The following is a 20,348-nucleotide window of genomic DNA, read 5'->3' as shown; positions in this document are numbered from 1 at the left end:
CACTCCTGCTTTGTCTTGGTTGTGTGCTTATGGTTGTTGTCCTATTGGAAGGTGAGCCTTCACCCCAAATCAAATTTTATCAGTCACATGCGCCGAATACAACAGTAGACGTTAGTGAAATGCTTACTTACGAGCCCCTAACCAACAATGCAGTTAAAAAAAGAATAAGAAATAAAAGTAACAAGTAATTAAAGAGCAGCAGTAAAATAACAATAGCGAGACTATATACAGGGGGTACAAGTACAGAGTCAATGTGTGGGGGCACCGGTTAGTCGAGGTAATATGTACATGATTAAAGTGACTATGCATAGATGATAACAACAGAGAGTAGCAGCGGTGTAAAAGAGGGGACGGCAATGCAAATAGTCTGGGTAACCATTTGATTAGATGTTCAGGAGTCTTATGGCTGGGGGGTAGAAGCTGTTTAGAAGCCTCTTGGACCTAGACGTGGCTCTCCGGTACCACTTACTGTGCGGTAGCAGAGAACAGTGTGACTAGGGTGACTGGAGTTTTTGACCATTTTTAGGGCCTTCCTCTGACACCACCTGGTATAAAGGTCCTGGATGGCAGGAAGCTCTGGTGCAGCTGTAGAACCTTTTGAGGATCTGAGGACCCATGCAAAATCTTTTCAGTCTCCTGAGGGGGAATAGGTTCTGACGTGCCCTCTTCACAACTGTCTTGGTGTGCTTGGACCATGTTAGTTTGTTGGTGATGTGGACGCCAAGGAACTTGAAGCTCTCAACCTGCTCCACTGCAGCCCCGTTAATGAGAGTGGGGGCATGCTCGGTCCTCTTTTTCCTGTAGTCCACAATCATCTCCTTTTGTCTTGATCACATTGAGGGAGAGGTTGTTGTCCTGGCACCACACGGCCAGGTCTCTGACCTACCCCCTATAGGCTGTCTTGTAGGTGATCAGGCCTACCACTGTTGTCATCGGAAAACTTATTGACTGTGTTGGAGTTGTGCCTGGCCGTACTGTCATGCGTGAACAGGCAGTACAGGAGGGGACTGAGCATGCACCCCTGAGGGGCCCCTGTGTTGAGGATCAGTGTGGTGGATGTGTTGTTACCATTACCACCTGGAGGTGGCCTGTCAGGAAGTCCAGGATCCAGTTGCAGTTCCTGTCTGTGCTAGCAAAACAGTCCTGTAGCTTAGCATCTGCTTCATCTGACCACTTTTTTATTGATCGAGTCGCTGCTGCTTCCTGGCCCTTCTCCCCCAGTCTGAGGTCTGAGGTACTTAGTGTTCTGGAGCAGGTTTTCATCAAGGATCTCTCTGTACTTAGCTCCGTTCATCTTTACCTCAATCCTGACTACTCTTCCAGTCCCTGCCGCTGAAAAACATCCCCACAGCATGATGTGCCACCACCATGCTTCATCGTAGGGATGGTGCCAGGTTTCCTCCAGACGTGATGCTTGGCCTTCAGGCCAAAGAGTTTGATCTTGGTTGCATCAGACCAGAGAATCTTGTTTCTCATGGTCTATGTCTTTAGGTGCTTTTTTTGCAAACTCCAAGTGGACTGTCATGCCTTTTACTGAGGAGTGGCTTCCGTCTGGCCGCTATACCATAATGGTCTGATTGGTGATGTGCTGCAGAGAAGGTTGTCCTTCTGGAAGTTTCTCCCATCTCCACAGAGAAACTCTGGAGCTCTGTCAGTGAACATGGGGTTCTTGGTGACCTCCCTGATAAAGGCCCCCCAATTTCTCAGTTTGGCCGGGCGGCCAGCTAGGAAGAGTCTTGGTTCCAAACTTTCAAAATCATGTCCAATAAATTGAATTTACCACAGGTAGACTCCAATTAAGTTGAAGGAACATCTCAAGGATGATTAATGGAAACAGGATGCATCTGTGCTCAATTTCCAGTGGCAAAGGATCTGAATACTTATGTAATTAAGGTAATTGTTTATTTTAAACATTTGCTTACATTTCTAAACCTGTTTTCACTTTGCCATTATGGGGTATTGTGTGTAGATTGCTGAGGATTTTTTTTATTTTTTTAAAATACATTTTTGGAGTAAGGCAGTAATGTCACAATGTGGAAAAAGTCAAGGTGTCTGAATAATTTCCGAAGGCATTGTGCACACACACAAACACACAACCAGTCAAAAGTTTGGACACCTACTCATTCATGTTTTTCTTTTAAATGTAAAAAAAAAAAAAAGTTTTTCTACATTGTCGAGTAACAGTGAAGTCATCAAAACTACGAAATGGCACACATGGAATCGTTTAGTAACCAAATAAGTGTTGAAACAAATTAAATTATATTTTGGATTCTTCAAAGTAGCCACCCCTTGCCTTGATGACAGCTTTGCGCACTCTTGGCAATCTCTCAACCAGCTTTGTGAGGAATGCTTTTCCAACAGTCTTGAAGGAGTTCCCACATATGCTGAGCACTTGTTGGCTGCTTTTCCTTCACTCTGCAGTCCAACTCATCCTAAACCATCTCAATTTGGTTGAGGTCGGGTGATTGTGGAGACTTCTAAATAAATCACAGACATTGTCACCTCCATCACACCTCATCCATGCTTCACGGTGGGAACCACACACGTGGAGATCATCCTTTCACCTATTCTGCGTCTCACTAAGACATGGCGGTTGGAACCTAAAATGTCAAATTTGGACTCATCAGACCAAAGGACAGATTTCCACCGGTCTAATGTCCATTGCTTGTGTGTCTTGGCCCAAGCAAGTCTCTTCTTATTGTCCTTTTTAGTAGTGGTTTCTTTGCAGCAATTTGACCATGAAGGCTTGACTCATGCAGTCTCCTCTGAACTGTTGATGTGTCTTTTACTTGAATTCTGAAGTATTTATTTGGGCTGTAATTTGAGGCTGGTAACTCTAATGAACTTATCCTCTGCAGCAGAGGTAACTCTGGGTCTTCCTTTCCTGTGGAGAGACAGTTTCATCACAGCGCTTGATGGGTTTTGCGACTGCACTTGAAGAAACTTTCATAGTTCTTAATTTTCCGTATTGACTGACCTTTATGAGTTAAAGTATTGGTGGCCTGTCATTTCTCTTTGCTTATTTGAGCTATTCTTGCCATAGTATGGACTTGGTCTTTTACCAAATAGGACTATCTTCTGTATACCACCCCTACCTTGTCACAACACAAGTGATTGAGTCAAACACATTAAGAAGTGTAACTTTTTAAGAAGGCACACCTGTTAATTGAAATGCATTCCATGTGACTATCTCATGAAGCTTGTTTAGAGAATGCCAAGAGTGTGCAAATGGTGGCTACATTGAGATCTCAAATTGGGTTACTACATGATTCAATGTGTTTATTTAATTGTTTTGATGTCTTCACTATTATTCTGCTATGTAGAAAATAGTCAAATCAAGAAAAACCCTTGAATGAGTAGGTGTACCCAAACTTGTGTGTGTATGTAGATTATAGTGGACTGTATTGGTGTTTTGGTCATATTAAGTTAAACTGGTTTTGAAATGTTAATAAGATATTCTTCCTCAGGAGTGGGGAATGACAACGATGGGGTACTGGTATTAGGGGCCACCAACATCCCTTGGACATTGGACTCTGCCATCAGAAGACGGTAATGACACATTCTTACTGGCTTAGCCTACCTTCTCAACTGTGTACCAAATAACTTGTTCTTTATGGTTGACTGTGACACAACAGCCTTACAAATGTATGGTAAGATGTACCACCCTGCTTTAACTCGTTTGGGTAATAATAATGTGAAATCTCTGAAGTTAGAATACTGTGACTGAGCAGCATTGCTTCTTATCTTTGTGTTGCTGCTCAGATCTACCCTGTATGGGATGTAAATGTATTCTTCTTTCTGTAGAGTATGTGATTTCCTTGTGATTTTATATATTTCTCCACACCTATGAGGTTGGAATAATATTGTGAACATTATGATAAGGACCTTTTAGTGTAAGAGCTGTTTGAAAAGACTGCCTGAAATATCAGCCTGTTTTGGTTGGATGGAGTTTTGGCCTGCCTGGTGACATCACCAGTCGGTAAATCGTTGATAGACCAATACAATAAAAGGAGATACAAACTACCCACCAATAACAGCTAGTTTTCAGTTTTCCACCTCCCCACTAGGGTTGTTGCGGTGACCACATTACCGGCAGTCATGACCACAGTAAAATTCTATGCGACATTTGAGTCATGGTAATCTCCTTTTATGCACTCTGGAGATAGTACCCAACTCGCTAATGATCATCAGATCGCTAATGGCCTAGTACTCAGGGCTCTATTGTCCCTCTAACCACTCTGACATCAATGCAAATGAAATCGAAAATCACATCAAACACTTGTATGTGCTTTTAAAACTCACCTTGCTGTGATTGATAATTTGGAAAAAAAGTTCAACAACGGGTTGAAACGAAGTGGAGAATATGGTCATTGTGGATGTTGTTTCAAAGTCTAACGCAACGAAATGGACAGTGCTTTCTAAGGTGATGATTAATTAAAAACAACATGCACATGGGTATCTTAAATCTGCATTTTTTTAAAGCTATCTTTCATGCATAATTGGTCTAGCCTAAATTAAACAAATTCAGAGTTAGCCAACAATTATAATGTATTTGATGTTGATCAGTCGGAACTAGAAGCACAATCATTTCACTATACTCATTAACATCTGCTAGCCATGTGTATGTGCCCAATAAAATAGGTATTTTTAATATTTTTATAATAGCCTGACACATGACCTTTTTAGCTAGAGAATTTCTCGCCACCATGCATTTCAATCTCCTCTCCTTCATTCCGTTCTCCAGCGCGCAGAGGGAGGAGCTGTCAACAGTTTAATGAAACATGTTTCTATTGATGTTCCTGAACAGATTTCACTTGGTTTCCAAAATTAAGCACTGGGTAGCTGCAGGAACAGAGTTGAAGAGCTCATGGCATACAGAGTTTGGGTGGAATATCACCTGTACCACTGAAATAACCGGAGTAGCCTACCCAACATGAGTGAAATGAACCAGTGGGAATGTGGCCTCCATTTGCTGTCCATATAGGTTACATGTCTTTTTTTTCTCTTGCCCTGTTCCTGCCCATTTGATAATTCTAAATCTAAATTCATTTAACATATTGGTAAAGACTAGATTCAATTGAGAATAGTCTGATGGGTGAAAGTATGGTCACTTGATGAGAGAACAGCATGTGCAGCCTGAGGCAAGGAACAGAGCTTCAGCTTTTTTTGCGACTTTCTCATATCCTCAATAGCCTATAGTCTCATCATGCAGCCCAAATATATTGATTTTCGAAGGAATTCTATGGTTTGTATCATTCACAACTGAAGTTGTCAAATAACTGTAAATCTAGCGTATAGGACCTGTTTCAAATTTTCACTTTTACGCTCAACTTAGCCACTTCATATGCACACTCTCGCTCTGGAATCAGAAAAATATCCTTTCTATTTTATTCAGCTAAGTTCTGTTATATTCTTCTCACAATGCTGCCTGAGGAAGACTAGTAGTCAAAACGCATTGCAGTTGTGCGTCCTGATGCACTATGCTGGCTGTTCCCATATGCATTATTTTGTCAATATATTCTGTTAGTAGTTGAGTCAAGTTTATTGCAATGTACTGGCCACCTACTCCTTTCCTTTGGATTCTTCTTACTATGAAATCCTATAATATAAAATAATGGCACTGGACTTATAAGCATATCCTGTATGCTAAATGAACAAGCCTATGGCATGGCGCATAGCCAGATAACATGCAGCAGGCCAACTCATATTCTGTTCTTCTGAAATCCATTTTCTTCATATCATAATGTTTCTTTAGACCTACCTAAAGTAATGGATTTATTGTGATGGTGTATATTTAACTGATTTATTAGACTTTTTGAAATATAGACGATACCAAGGGCGCACATCAGCAGCTTGTATGTGTGGAGGACCGGAGATGCTAAACATGTTTGTTAATTAATGGTCAATTATCGTGTGACCGGCAGTCTTTTCCATGGCAATAACTGACTGACAAAATGTCACAACCACCAACTGCCCTTCTCTCTACTCAGACCACTCCCAGACAGTCCTAGCAAAATTCTTGCTTGAGAAATTGCTCTTTGCTAATAAGCCATTTTTGTTTATTTTTGACCAATCACAGTAAGGTACTTAGTTGTTACCCAGAAATGATTTGATATTGAGATAACTGCATTGGAACTTTTATCTCAGGTTTGAGAAGAGGATCTACATCCCCCTGCCAGAGGAACACGCCCGCACCTTCATGTTCAAGCTCCACCTAGGCACCACCCCCACCAGCCTCAACGACTCTGACTTTGTCACCCTCGGAAAGAAGACAGACGGGTACTCGGGGGCCGACATCAGCGTCATCGTCAGAGATGCGCTTATGCAGCCCGTCAGGAAAGTTCAATCAGCCACTCACTTCAAACGGGTACGTCGCCATATTGACGACCAGTTAACAACGTCTGTGTATTCTTCTGTGTTAATCTTTATATCAAGCTATGCCATTGTTCTATTGGGTTTTGTTATTTTTAACACAATAAATTGCATTTGTTATTGAAGGTACGAGGGCCATTGAGAGACAACCCCAAAATCCTGGTAGATGACTTTTTGACCCCGTGCTCCCCGGGAGACCCGAACGGCGTCGAGATGACATGGATGGAGGTCCCTGGGGAAAAGCTGTGTGAGCCAGTTGTTTGTATGGTGAGTGCAAAATGATCTGTTTCTCTTTCTGAATGGTAATGTTTTTGGGAAAACAAGACTGTTGAATAACGCTTGATCATGTCTCTCTTTATTCTTTGTAGTCTGACATGCTGAGGTCCCTGTCCAGCACGAAGCCAACTGTCAACGATCATGATTTGGACAAACTGAGAAAATTCACAGATGACTTTGGACAGGAGGGCTAAACGTGGCTTCTTTTTTTCTTTTTTTTTACCAAAACAAATATTATGATTGTATCAAAGTGTTCATTCTCCCCTTCATGCTCTGTTGGCTCATCAGAAGTGTGCCACATGACTGCTCTACTCATAGAATTACTAGAACCGATATCCCCATTTAAGTCAATTTCTATGGCTCTACTGAGCTTGACTATTGGCCACATAAGGGGTTAAACAAAGGTGGATATTTTCTTAGATGCCCCCCGTGTCCAAAGAATTACGGATCACTTCACTGCTGCAAGATGTCTGAGGTAGACTTGATTGGTGGATGAAACGCTGCATGGAAATTAAGAACCTTGGAGTTACATAGGCATATGTTCTGTGGAATCTGTTTAGCAGCATCTTGGCCCGAATCCTAACTTGAGAACAATGCTCAACTCAAACATTTGCATATGTCATGCTTTGAAGTCAATGGGAGTTTGATTCGAGTTACCGATACAAGCTTGTTAACCAAATTCAGATGCTGCTTATTGTGCAGAGTGCTTATCTAACTTCCCCAATAAATATCTACGCTCAGTTTTCAAGTACCACTTGCCATCAATCAAATTGCACCTCACTTGTCATTGTAAGCATCCATATACTCTACTTATTTTTGTACACAAGAGAGAACTCATTTTATAGTAGATACTTTATGGAGATGTATGGCTCTTTGGTCTGGAGAGAATGAAACTTACAATGCATGCCATTTGTACTTTCAAAGGCCTTTGTAGTCTCAAGGTGGTGTAAAAGACATGGGTTTGGGTAGCTGAAGCACTGCAAATGTATGTCATTCTACATGCACAAGATATTTGTGGGGATTCTGCTAGGGTTAAAAGAACTACCGACAACAACCTGGGTGGAAACTACTTTGGGACATATTGTGTATATGTACTTTTTTTTTCTCAAGGCTACTCTGTGGTTTGTTCATTGTCATTCTGATTAAACTGTCAGGATCACCAAAAGTACTGGACCAGACACCTTATAGACTAGGATTCAGTACTTTTCCCCCTGACCATCCACATTTCTGTTACATATTGCTTATCTTCCCAACATGAACTACTGAAAAGCGATGCCTTATGGAGATCCAGTCACACTGTCTAACAGTGCTGAAGAAACAACGCGGCTGATACTTTTGTGAATGGAATTGTAGAGGTAACCTGAAATTGACATTTTAGGCACATAACAGCGTCATGTCCTTTTTTGTTATGGCATTGGTGGAATGCAGCTCGCTTGAACTTACAGTACTACATTTTAAGACGTAGCAATGCGCATCATGTGCCTTCTGAAACAAGTTTAGGCAGTAAGAACATATACATTGTTATTTTGTTTGGTTCATTTAAAAACGTGGAAGTTGATATCCAGAGGCACAGCTATATTGTGTTTTGTCATCGTTGTATTGAAATGTAATATATTTGCACATTTCATGTAAACTCTTATCTTATAGAGATTGTATTCCGAAGACAAATCTTTCAAAGTGTTGGACATCTTGTGTTTATCTTTTTAACTCACTATAAAAGTGTAGAGAATGATACAGTATATATATCAGTGAGTGGAGAAGTCCATGTATATGGTTCTTTCCCATGCATATGTAAATAAAAGTAATAGAGAACTTTTGACTTTTTAATTAACAAAGTATTGCCTCATGGTCCAGGTTGAGGATTCAAATGAATCTTTACAAATGCCAATATCCGTCACTGTAAATAAAACTGTGTTCTTAACTGACTTGCCTAGTTAAATAAACAAATCTCATTTGACAGATCAAGATCTGACGATGGAGATGGTTATGTCGGTAGAATAAAATGGGTGCACCAACAATGGGGAAGTACACCATTGCATTTTGGGAAGTGCTGTCCTTAACATGAGCAAACCTCGGTTAGGTGGCAGTTTGCTTCATGGTTTAAAAACTACAAATACCTAGAACGGTGGTCAAATTGTCGCATCCGTTCAAAGTGCACAATACGACTTGTTTTGGTTCATATTGCAGCTAGGCAGGAAAATATCGTAGATCCAAGGTCCACCACGGCATTTTATCTTGGAAGTAAACCCGCTGACACGCTGCCAAATATACTGCTAGAAAACTCCTGTGTTTAATCGCCACCCCTTTTGACAAGGGCAAGCCCCCGCGATTCGCTCCTACTGAGTCTAGAAGCTAACCGAACTGCCAGCTTCACCCATGTCCTCTGAGGAAGAATTGAGTTCAACGATCACGGATTGGCTTTTCTTCAGTTCCTGGTGGCTCCTTTTGCCTTTCATTATGCTTCTAGTCGTTGTTGCATTCGTCGTTGCCTTCGTGTTGCTGTTATACATGATATCCCCTTTGATTAGCCCCAAACCTCTCAAATTAAATGGGGCCCACGTCGTGGTAAGTGCTCATTGTCCTAACTAGACAACGGTATCATATTCAGACGTGCTAGTTAGAAACAAGGTACTATGTTAGCTACGTTGCATTGCATAACCATTGCACCGTAGATTTTATAGGGTGTTGCAGGTGAAGGTGTTTCGTAAGTAAAGGCGCTTGCACGCAGCAGATCTACAAGTACGACACGCCCACAATTAATTAACAGCTTGTAACAGAGTTGACAATGTATTGTCTTTTGCAACGTGTTGCAAGCTTAAAGTGAAAACTCTAGTATGGCAATAAGTTGGCCAGCCAGTCAATGACACTCAATTTCATAGAAATGACTACACATTTTAGCAGAAACACATGTACTAACTTGGAAAAAAAGCTACATTCTAATGATCTACTGTATTTACTGTAACTTGGACTTTGACCCTAGGGGACCATCCCTTGTATTTAACTTTTTAAAGGGAATGACCCTCCTCTCTCACCTACCACCACCTTTCAACCCACAGGTCACCGGAGGTTCCAGTGGAATAGGGAAAAGCATCGCTATGGAGTGCTACAGACAAGGAGCCTTCATCACACTAGTGGCAAGAGACGAGGTGAGTAGAAATCCACTTCAAATCAACATCCTTGCAGGGCTCTACAGTGCAACCATTTTACTTGTATATGCGGCTAAATATTTTGCTGTGACCTGGAACTTTTATTTAGGAACACTAGTGCGTCTACAAAATGTGCTCCAAAATGTCTTTGTGTGCGTCTACATTGCCCAATTTAGGTGCACACATGCTTCTTATAATTATATACACTACCGTTAAAAAGTTTGGGGTCACTTAGAAATGTCCTTGTTTTTTAAAGAAAAGCAAAAAAAAATGTGTCCATTTAAAATAACATGAAATTTATCAGAAATACAGTGTAGAAATTGTTAATGTTATACATGACTATTGTAGCTGGAAACGGCAGACTTTTTATGGAATATCTACATAGGCGTATAGAGGCCCTTTATCAGCAACCATCACGCCTGTGTTCCAATGGCACGTTGTGTCAGCTAATCCAAGTTTATAATTTTAAAAGGCTAATTGAACATTATAAAACCCTTTTGCAATTATGTTAGCACAGCTGAAAACTGTTGTTCTGATTAAAGAAGCAATAAAACTGGCCGCCTTTAGACTAGTTGAGTATCTGGGGCATCAGCATTTGTGGGTTTGATTACAGGCTCAAAATGTCCAGAAACAAATACCTTTCTTCTAAAACTCATCAGTCTATTCTTGTTCTGAGAAATGAAGGCTAATCCATGTGAGAAATTATGAAGAAACTGAAGATCTCATACAACGCTATGTAGCACTCCCTTCACAGAACTGTGCAAACTGTCTCTAACTAGAGTAGAAAGAGGAGTGGGAGGCCCCGGTGCACAACTGAGCAAGAGGACAAGTACATTAGAGTGTCTAGTTTGAGAAACAGACACCTCACAAGTCCTCAACTGGCAGCTCATGAAATAGTACCTGCAAAACACCAGTCTCAACATCAAGAGTGAAGAGGCGACTCCGGGATGCTGGCCTTCTAGGCAGAGTTCCTCTGCCCACTGTCTGTGTTATTTTGCACATCTTAATATTTTATTTTTATTGGCCAGTCTGAGATATGGCTTTTTCTTTGCAACTCTGCCTAGAAGGCCAGCAGCCTGGAGACGCCTCTTCACTGTTGACGTTGAGACTGGTGTTTTGCAGGTACTAATTAATGAAGCTGCCAGTTTATGACTTGTGAGGCATCTGTTGGAACACAGGAGTGATGGTGGCTGATAATGGGCCTTTGTATGCCTATGTAGATATTCCATTTAAAAAACGACCGTTTCCAGCTACAATATTCATTCACAACATTAACAATATCTACACTGTATTTCTGATCAATTTGATGTTATTTTATTGGACAAAAACAAGGCCATTTCGAAGTGACCCCAAACTTTTGAAGTGTATTGTGTATATATATATATATTTCAGAGCATCACTCAGTCAGCACATTTATCAATCATTCTTTAATTTCCTTTAGAGTAAATTGGTTCAAGCGAAAAAAGAAGTGGAGAAATGTGCCATTAATGACAAGCAGGTATGTATATTGTTGCTACAGTACATGTTTTGGGATAATGTGGAAGAAAGACAATGTTTTTTGTTGTTCTTGCTTTTGGGGGGGGTGCAAGCAAATCATTGACTGTTGACCTGGATGATCTCATTAGCAACTCACTTGACCGCTGACTGTTTTGGTATTTGTATTCCTCTTCCACTCAGGTGGTGCTCTGCATATCAGTTGACGTGTCCAAGGACTACAGACAGGTGGAAAGTGTGATTAAGCAGGTAAATCACAAGTGATAGGGGCCTTTTCCATCATATAAATTCCTAACTTTTATAATAATTCTCTGCAATTAACAATATCAATATAATTTCATCCATCTAGTGCCAAGAAAAGCTTGGTCCGGTGGACATGTTGGTGAACTGTGCTGGGACGTCCTTCTCTGGGAAGTTTGAGGAGGTGGAGGTGGAGCGCTTCAGAGTAAGTACTGTAACTAATGAGGGGAATAGACCGACAGGTCTGGAAGGGAGAACGCAGAAACCCAACTCCTTAGTGTGTGCCTCAGAAAACCTTGATGTTGTGCCAAAATGAACATAATTTGAAACTAACTCTGAATAGGCAATGAGACAAGATGTTTCCCAGATTGAAGATTCAAAGGGTTTGATGTCTGTCCAAGGTGGAACCAAGGGTTCAGTTTTCAGTTTAGAGGTAGCTAGTGAGCCAGAAGGTTAGATTCGGTTGCAGTCTAGGTCTGCTGCAGATTTAATTGCAGTGGAAGAATGAGAGAGAGGTTTAATTCCAGGCTGAAGAGGTGGCTGGTTTCTTCACTCTCTGACAGTGAAGGGATGGTACCAATACCGCAATAATGACCCAGGGAAATTAGGTTGTGTGTACACATTGCGAGTGTGTGTGCATGAAGGGATTATTCTGATACTAAGATAATAATCATGACCAATGGAAAATGTGATTGTGTGTGTGTGTTCCCCACACCCTAATGTATTTAATGTACTTAATTAGATTTCCTGGAGGGAGCTAGGCTGTGCTGGTGCTGCTAGCTAGTTCCTTCTCATCCTGGCATTCCAATGCTGGTCACATGCCTCGTTAAGGGTCTGAAGTCATTAGACCTCACCCCATAGAAATGCTATTACCATGGAAACTGCTCAGAAATATAACAATTACCATGTTAGGAGGCTGTTTTTTCTCATGTGAATACTCTTTGATAGTATGTATATTATTCAGTCTATGAGTAGTAATATACCTTTTTTATTAATAATACATTCATTACTTTTTGTGATCCTTGTCTATAACAGAGTATGATGGAGGTGAACTACCTGGGCAGTGTGTATCCCACACGGGCTGTAATCACCACAATGAAGGAGCGTAGGATGGGACGCATACTGTTTATCTCCTCCCAGGCTGGCCAGATCGGCCTGTTCGGCTACACAGCCTACTCTCCATCCAAATTTGCCCTGCGTGGGCTGGCAGAGTCCCTGCAGATGGAGGTGAGTAGTATCCAATTGTTCCTTTTCCTGCCCACATTGGGGGCCAATAGGTCAAATTCTCAACATAAAATTTGGATAAGTCTTTTTAAGGCTGAGAGCACTCTTTCCTCTACTCGTCCCTGCAGATGAAGCCATATAACATTTATGTAACGGTGGCCTACCCCCCTGACACTGACACTCCAGGACTAGCAGAGGAGAATAGGACAAAGGTGAGTCTCCTCATGAAAAGGGGAAAGTGTAAACTCTCATATTTTGTATTTTATTCTAACGCCTCAAGTTATATTTTGTCTCTTTGTCCTTCCATAGCCTTTAGAGACCAGGCTGATCTCTGAGACATCTGGGGTGACTCAGCCGGAGCAGGTGGCTAAGATCGTTGTCAAGGATGCAGTGGTAAGACATTGCATTCTCAGCAAATGTCACTATGAAATTCACCAGGCCTCAGGCCTACATAAAAACCTTCATCAATAAATAACTTCTAGTCAGAAACACAGAGAAATTTGCTCTCTAAAAGTGTGATAGAGCAGTTTTTCTGACGGTCATGTCTTTGTGCCCCCCACAGCAGGGGAACTTTAACAGCTCTGTGGGGCCTGACGGCTACATGCTCTCAGCTCTCACCTGTGGAATGTCACCTGTCACCTCCATAACAGAGGGCCTCCAGCAGGTAACTACACGACAGCACAGGAACAGCACTGTCACTGTCTCACTACAACACACCCCAAATATTACTATTTTCCTAAACATGTGTAAACTGAACCTTAACTATCAACTTACCAAAGCCATTTTGTATCTATTACACATATATTGTAACCATAAAGCTAGAAATATGACAATTCTATGGTTATAACATAATAATGGATTGTCCCAAAACTGTCTTACTGTCTAGAGCCCAAATTGTTAATGTGGCCTCTGATCTCTGTGCAGATTGTAACCATGGGGCTGTTCCGGACCATTGCTCTGTTCTACCTGGGGAGTTTCGACAGCATTGTGCGTCGCTGTATGATCCAGAGGGAGCAGGCCAAAGCAGCGGACAAGAGGGAGTAACAACCCCCCCCCCACCCTCCACTATTATTGCCACTGGAGAACTCACCCCAGCCAGCCCTCATCTCCTCTTCCTCTCCCCTCCCCTCCATTCCTTAGAGGGCACAACCCTGGACAGGCTAAATGGCCAGATATCTTGTGCGCCAGTGATAATACCGAAGTAAAGAAAATGGCAGGTGTCCTGTTACTTATTATTAATACATACAATTCTTGGCAGTTATTTTGTTTGTCCACCTTTTTTCATCATTCCAGTGATATTGTTTACTCAAGTGCTCTGAAACATTTGAATTGTAACTGTATACCTGCTTTTATTGTTACGGCTGCTTTACCCAAGGGTCTATGAGGGCAAAACACTACTAGCTTGCTGTTAAAGTAGGTCTTGTCAACACCTGAAACTTTAGCCTACTTTTGGGACACCCTATCCTCCTATTTTTTTCCATGCAGAGAGGAAAGTAAGGGATTGCCAGTCTGACTGGTTATGTCAGCATGTTGACCTGCAATCCCAAGAATCAGAAGAAACAAGAACACTAACAAACCATGTGTCATACAGACCATTCTGAGTAAGCTATCTTTATCACGTCAAACTACTGTTATTTTCACCAAATGTGTTCCTCCTTCCTTCCCAAGCTTTGCAGGCAAAGCTTCTCTTTATTCACTCTGTGTCACCCGGTGCCCTTCCATGTGCTGTTTATGTAGGGTGGCGTATTGGCCCGTGCTGTGGATGCATTAACGGAGCTTAGATGGGATTTAACAGTGATGAGAGAAGGCAAAGCAAAAATGTTAATTTACTTCCTGGAAATGATCATCCACGGCATTTTTAGGTAAAATGATTGTATGTGCAAGTACGAGAGAATGTGTGTGCTGTGTAGGAGCCGTGTGAAGAAGCCGAGGGGAAAGACTTTAATTCAGTGTTGTTACAATGTGTTTAAATGACTGTACATTGACCAAACCTACTCCAGGGAGAGAGAGAAGCCATTGGACGCTGGTGGTGGCAGGGGAAAAAAGAAAAACCTCTATTCCTCTTATTTGCATGCCACTTTCACATTTTACTTGTGTTTCTTACCTGAGGTAGAAGCGGTATGTAAAAGGTAGGCATAGGACAGTCGTGCGATGTAGTATGAGAACAAATCCGCTAACATCTGATGCCAGCCTCATTCACTCTTTACTGTCTTCCTATGATGTCTTATCAGTTGTTGATCTCTGTGTATGTGTGATCTGTGCACATATTTTGCCACGTAGCATCCAAGTGGGCTCTGTGATTAAAGTGATGGGGTAGTGTCTGGACAAGGCGTGGGGTGTGACTCGCAGGTTCCAGCAAAGACCCTTCAGGCCTGGAGAGGGCACTAGAGCTCTATTTTATATAGAGGCCAAGAGATTAAGAGGGACTGGCAAACTGTCTGTGCAGAGCAACATAAAGGAGCTATGTGTGCTATTGTATTGTCTAATTTTACATTTCATCCAGTCACCGTGGACACTATCCTATACTCTCTTAACTGTGTAATTTGTCTCAGTAAATATTCACAGTTCCTTCCCGAAGTCCTCTAACTCCAAGCCTTTTAAACATCCCGGTACCTTCTTACCTTCTCAATATTCTGCTTAATGGGGAGAGAAAATATCAAATGTGAACTCATGCAAGTCTTCCTTCCATCCATCAACTGTGGGGAGAATGTACTGACCTTTAATGCAAACCATAGGCTACGAATCAGAAAGTATACTTTTTTTTAATCCACCAATATTTGAATGCCAAAATGTATTAAGAGACCATTTCTGTAAATGCAATGCAACTACTTGTGATTTATTTTGTTTGATGTTGCTGGTTTGTACTATCCTATAAACCGTTTGTAGTTCAGCCAAGCACTACAACTGTGGGGACCCATTCCAAGCCTTAAGAGAGAACTACGAATGATGTTAATGATAAAATAATAGAATTTATTCACAGAAAATAATGTGGCTTAAGCCGCTTGTGGTTTACCAGTTAATTCGATTTTTCTGCGAAAATGCCAACTCTTTTGGTGTGTTTTGTTCGTCAATTTCAGATTAGTTTTTGTTCAAAAAGGCCTTACTCAAACCCAAAATAAGAACGTGAGAATGGATGATTCAACTCGGAGGTTCTCATTTAACATTGGTTCAAGGCACATTGTCACTGTCCAGCGCTTAGTGTGTCGATACCTGTCATTTCCTCATCTGTACATTGTTAGCTCTGACTCTGTCATCTTTAGGTAGCAACACATATATGTTGACGTTTATAGACATTTGATATAATATGTAGCTCATGGGAAAAGCTATTTTGTTTGAACACATTTTAAGCTTTGCAAATCAAGCCTATGCTTACAATATGTTAAAACACTACAACCAAGTTGTACCATTGTTAAAATGCTCAGTCACGCTCTAGTTTTCCCAATCATTGGTGTTGTCCAGAGATATTTAAAAGAAGATTATAAAATGTTTAAGTACAGTGCTACTGAATATCATTCCTATCTTATTGGTTGTTTTGTTTTGGCCAACTGTGTATGAATTTCACCTTGTGTGCCATTGAAAAGAAAAATGTAAGGAGTAGAACAATGTTGCTTTGTCTTATTTTCTTACATGATAAAACTAAATAAATAACCTTGGAAAATGACATTTCCTCTGCTAAATGCCCTCTGTTTTTGTCTGCTCTCAGTACTGTTGACACAGGCCTTTTAAAACACAACTATGGTTAGTCTCCTATTTTAAATAACTTTTGTGATTCTGTATAACCTATACTGTACGTGTAGCTGTGTTTGCTGGATTCTGAACTTACATTATTCAGTTGCTGAGGGTTGGACTATGGCTACAGTTGATCCATCCTGACTCCTGTCTATTCAGAAGCTGAGTGGAGTGGGTGTTCTGTGCCACTCCATACCATTATACAGTTTTGATGTACAGTAGGTGCTTGTGGCTGGGCAGTTGTTGGGGGGGGGGGCAGGTGTTCAGTTTTACGTATTCTGTATGAGTATTATTTAATCTTCCATGATGGGAACAGAACAGCCTGGGCAGACAGTAGCTATGGTATAGTGCCCTCAGATCAGCAGGAAGACTGCATGGGGATTTAGAGGCTGCGTTGCCCTGTCAGAGTGTGTCGAAGATGTAGGCAGGTAGAGAGACTGAGCGAGATATACACAGACACACTGGAAGAAAGAGAAAAACACAGAGAACATCAAAATATATGTCCACCAATGAGATGGATGGATGTCCATAAGGATGCTAGATAAAAGCAGTCCCCTCATGGGGAATCAGAATGGTGTAGTCCTGTCTAGTAAGGGCTCAGAAATTGTTAATCAGGCAGGGCTAAAGAAAGCAAGCTTGAAGCTTCTAATTCTTCAAATAAGGAAAGGTTCACCTATTTCTACAACATGATAAGAATTGATAGGCTACTGTTCGTAATAGTTGAAATGGCTATTCACCATGTTTCGACCCATAAAATATTGGGGAAATGTTAGGGTTATTGCAACATTTTCTGCATTAGATAAGAATTAAAGGTTAAAATCCTATCATGGCAAACATTTCTCTACAGATCAAACATAACCAAATAGGAACGACACATAGGCCTACGTGGAGTTTCCAAATGCACAAGTGATAACTTTCTATGGGTGACGTAAGAAATACCTCACCAGCAAAGCAGCAAAGAATGTTCAACCCACCCACAGTGTGTAGCTGGAACACAGACAGCAATATTATTGTGGGATACAGTCTTCACTGCAGTCCCTCGAAACGGCTCTCCGTACGCGTAACAATATTCTGGATGCATGCGACGTTGATCTTCTTATGTGGTTTTTCGGTCATGTATTTTTTTTTTTTTGTAGTGGACATTATGTGCACATCGAGAATATTTTAATCTCTTCCGTATTTCTGGCTGTCTGGATTTGGGAGTCTACAGATAACTGTAGCCACTTTTTGATCAAGGCTTCGAATATTTCATTTTGATAGCACAATTGGGGAAACATTTTGATATTCTTACGTGGGTATACTTGGACTTTTTCAGGGTTTCAGCCTAGTTGGGTGAAGGGACCGTTTTTCAATCCACGCACATCGCTCCCGTTGCAGTGTTTCGTTCTGCACGGTTCGATAGTATCCTATAAACTTGACCAGAGCATTTTCTCAGAAATACACTTTTCGTCTGATCTGATGTATTGCGCGGCGCAGTGCATGTTGATAAGTACGATGTATTATTCTTAAAAACTAGGATTGTGGAGGTCATTATCAGTGCCAATCATAATGGCAAACGACGACAACCGCTGTATAGTGGAAAAGTACATTTGTCACAAACTCTTGAAAAGGGGATATGCGTGGGATTTCGAGAATGCCGAGGAAGATGCTGATAATAATGGGTCGATGATTTCTCCTCCGCCTGGTTTGGCACGGCGGTGCCACGGAGCCAATAACGCCAGACCGGGCAGCGTCCCCCATCTTTCCAAACGGCTCTCCCAAACGGACCCGCATGCAGCTATTCACAGAGTTTTGCGTGAGGCCGGGGACGAACTCGAACGACTGTACCAGCCCGACTTTGCGGAGATGTCACACCAATTGTATCTCACGTCTTCTATGGCAGAAAGGAGATTCAGAGAGGTGATAGACGAGCTGTTCAGGGACGGGGTTAACTGGGGACGAATTGTCGCCTTCTTCGAGTTCGGTGGCACAATATGTGTGGAATGCGTGAACAAGGAAATGACGTCGCAGGTTGACCACATCGCCGGGTGGATGACGGAGTATCTAAATGGACCGCTGCACAACTGGATTCAAGAGAACGGGGGATGGGTAGGTGTAATCTCTGCTTTGAATTGCCCGATATCACGTTGATTTATCCATAGGCTAGGCTACATTACGTATGATGCGGTGGGAATGTCTGGATTAACGACATCATATTTTAGTGTTGCTGATTTGATGTTCAGGGTGTTTGTCTAGCATGTCTGGCCAATAAGATATTACAGTATCTGTCACACCTCCCCACGCTCTAAAGCCCGCCTCAGCCGACTGTAGCCGACTGAAGGCAGAACACCTTGCAAATATTGAGTTACACCCCCCATTTTGCCCTCAGAACGGACTAAATTCGTCGGGGCATGCTCTATAAGGTCTGAAAGCAGATGCTGGCCCATGTTGACTCCAATGCTTCCCACAGTTGTGTCAAATTGACTGGAAGGCCTTTGGGTGGTGGACCATTCTTCTCCTTGTATGAGCTGAAAGTTTAGAGGGACGGACAGGTCTTGGTAGATTTGCAGTGGTCTGATACTCCTTCCATTTCAATATTATCGCTTGCACAGTGCTCCTTGGGATGTTTAAAGCTTGGGAAATCTTTTTGTATCCAAATCCGGCTTTAAACTTCTTCACAACAGTATCTCGGACCTGCCTGGTGTGTTCCTTGTTCTTCATGATGCTCTCTGCGCTTTTAACGGACCTCTGAGACTATCACAGTGCAGGTGCATTTATACGGAGACTTGATTACACACAGGGCTGAATAATTTTGCACGCCCAACTTTTCAGTTTTTGATTTGTTAAAAAAGTTTGAAATATCCAATAAATGTCGTTCCACTTCATGATTGTGTCCCACTTGTTGTTGATTCTTCACAAAAAAATACTGTTTTATATCTTTATGTTTGAAGCCTGAAATGTGGCAAAAGGTCGCAAAGTTCAAGGGGGCCGAATACTTTCGCAAGGCACTGTACTTTGTGCATGACACAAGTAATTTTTACATCAATTGTTTACAAACAGATTATTTCACTTATAATTCACTGTATCACAATTCCTGTGGGTCAGAAGTGTACTTACACTAAATTAATTGTGCCTTTAAACAGCTTGGAAAATTCCAGAAAATGACCTCATGGCTTTAGAAGCTTCTGATAGGCTAATTGACATCATTTGAGTCAATTGGAGGTGTACCTGTGGATGTATTTCAAGGCCTACCTTCAAACTTAGTGCCTCGTTGCATGACATCATGGGAAAATCAAAAAAAATCAGCCAAGACCTCAGAAAATAAATTGTAGAACTCCACAAGTCTGGTTCATCCTTGGGAGCAAGTTCCAAACGCATGAAGGTACCACGGTCATCTGTACAAACAATAGTATGCAAGTATAAACACCATGGGACCACGCAGCTGTCAAAACGCTCAGGAGGTAGACGTGTTCAGTTTCCTAAAGATTAATGTACTTTGGTGCGACAAGTGCAAATCAATCCCAAAACAACAGCAAAGGACCCTTTGAAGATGCCGGAGGAAACAGGTACAAAGGTATCTATATCCACAGTAAAGCAAGTCCTATATCAACAAAGAGCAAGGAAGAAGCCACTGCTCCAAAACCGCCATAAAAAAGCCAGACTACGGTTTGCAACTGCACATGGGGACAAGGATTGTACTTTTGCAGAAATGTCCTCTGGTCTGATGAAACAAAAATAGAACTGTTTGGCCATAATGACCATCGTTATGTTTGGAGGAAAAGGGGGATGTTTGCAAGCCGAAGAACACCATCCCAACGGTGAAGCACGGGGGTGTTAGCATCATGTTGTGGGGCTGCTTTGCAGCAAGAGGGACTGGTGCACTTCACA

The 20,348-nt window shown here is 41.7% G+C and overlaps 3 protein-coding genes across 4 annotated transcripts in view; all 3 read left to right on the top strand.

Annotated features, from left to right (window-relative positions):
• Positions 1-8,460, top strand: part of LOC109874945 (vacuolar protein sorting-associated protein 4B) — a 36,456-nt gene extending 27,996 nt beyond the window's left edge. For both annotated transcript variants that reach the window (XM_020467018.2, XM_020467019.2), the window contains 4 exons: positions 3,468-3,549; positions 6,148-6,367; positions 6,499-6,639; positions 6,741-8,460. In XM_020467018.2, the coding sequence (XP_020322607.1) occupies positions 3,468-3,549; positions 6,148-6,367; positions 6,499-6,639; positions 6,741-6,842 (545 nt within the window). In that variant the 3' untranslated portion in view covers positions 6,843-8,460. The remainder of the gene's footprint in view (positions 1-3,467; positions 3,550-6,147; positions 6,368-6,498; positions 6,640-6,740) is intronic.
• A 319-nt stretch (positions 8,461-8,779) lies between these two features.
• kdsr (3-ketodihydrosphingosine reductase) lies at positions 8,780-16,431 on the top strand. The gene is made up of 10 exons (XM_020467021.2): positions 8,780-9,213; positions 9,705-9,794; positions 11,236-11,292; positions 11,472-11,537; positions 11,638-11,733; positions 12,564-12,755; positions 12,881-12,964; positions 13,062-13,145; positions 13,315-13,416; positions 13,677-16,431. The coding sequence occupies exons 1-10, from the start codon at positions 9,025-9,027 to the stop codon at positions 13,794-13,796; spliced, it is 1,080 nt and encodes a 359-aa protein (XP_020322610.1). The 5' UTR covers positions 8,780-9,024; the 3' UTR covers positions 13,797-16,431.
• Positions 16,432-17,461: 1,030 nt separating this feature from the next.
• LOC109874825 (apoptosis regulator Bcl-2-like) overlaps positions 17,462-20,348 on the top strand; it is a 45,458-nt gene continuing 42,571 nt past the window's right edge. Inside the window, exon 1 of the mRNA XM_020466836.2 lies at positions 17,462-18,569. Coding sequence (XP_020322425.1) covers positions 18,030-18,569 — 540 coding nt within the window. The 5' untranslated portion in view covers positions 17,462-18,029. The remainder of the gene's footprint in view (positions 18,570-20,348) is intronic.

This window comes from Oncorhynchus kisutch, linkage group LG30, assembly GCF_002021735.2.
Source record: "Oncorhynchus kisutch isolate 150728-3 linkage group LG30, Okis_V2, whole genome shotgun sequence".
In the NCBI taxonomy this organism is placed as follows: domain Eukaryota; kingdom Metazoa; phylum Chordata; class Actinopteri; order Salmoniformes; family Salmonidae; genus Oncorhynchus; species Oncorhynchus kisutch.
This window is presented reverse-complemented; position numbering and strand designations above follow the sequence as displayed.

Coding starts and splice junctions, on each gene's coding strand:
- kdsr (XM_020467021.2), top strand. CDS start 9,025: ATGTCCTCTGAGGAAGAATTGAGTTCAACGATCACGGATTGGCTTTTC. Junction 9,214..9,704: donor TAAATGGGGCCCACGTCGTG/GTAAGTGCTCAT, acceptor TTCAACCCACAG/GTCACCGGAGGTTCCAGTGG. Junction 13,146..13,314: donor TCGTTGTCAAGGATGCAGTG/GTAAGACATTGC, acceptor TGCCCCCCACAG/CAGGGGAACTTTAACAGCTC.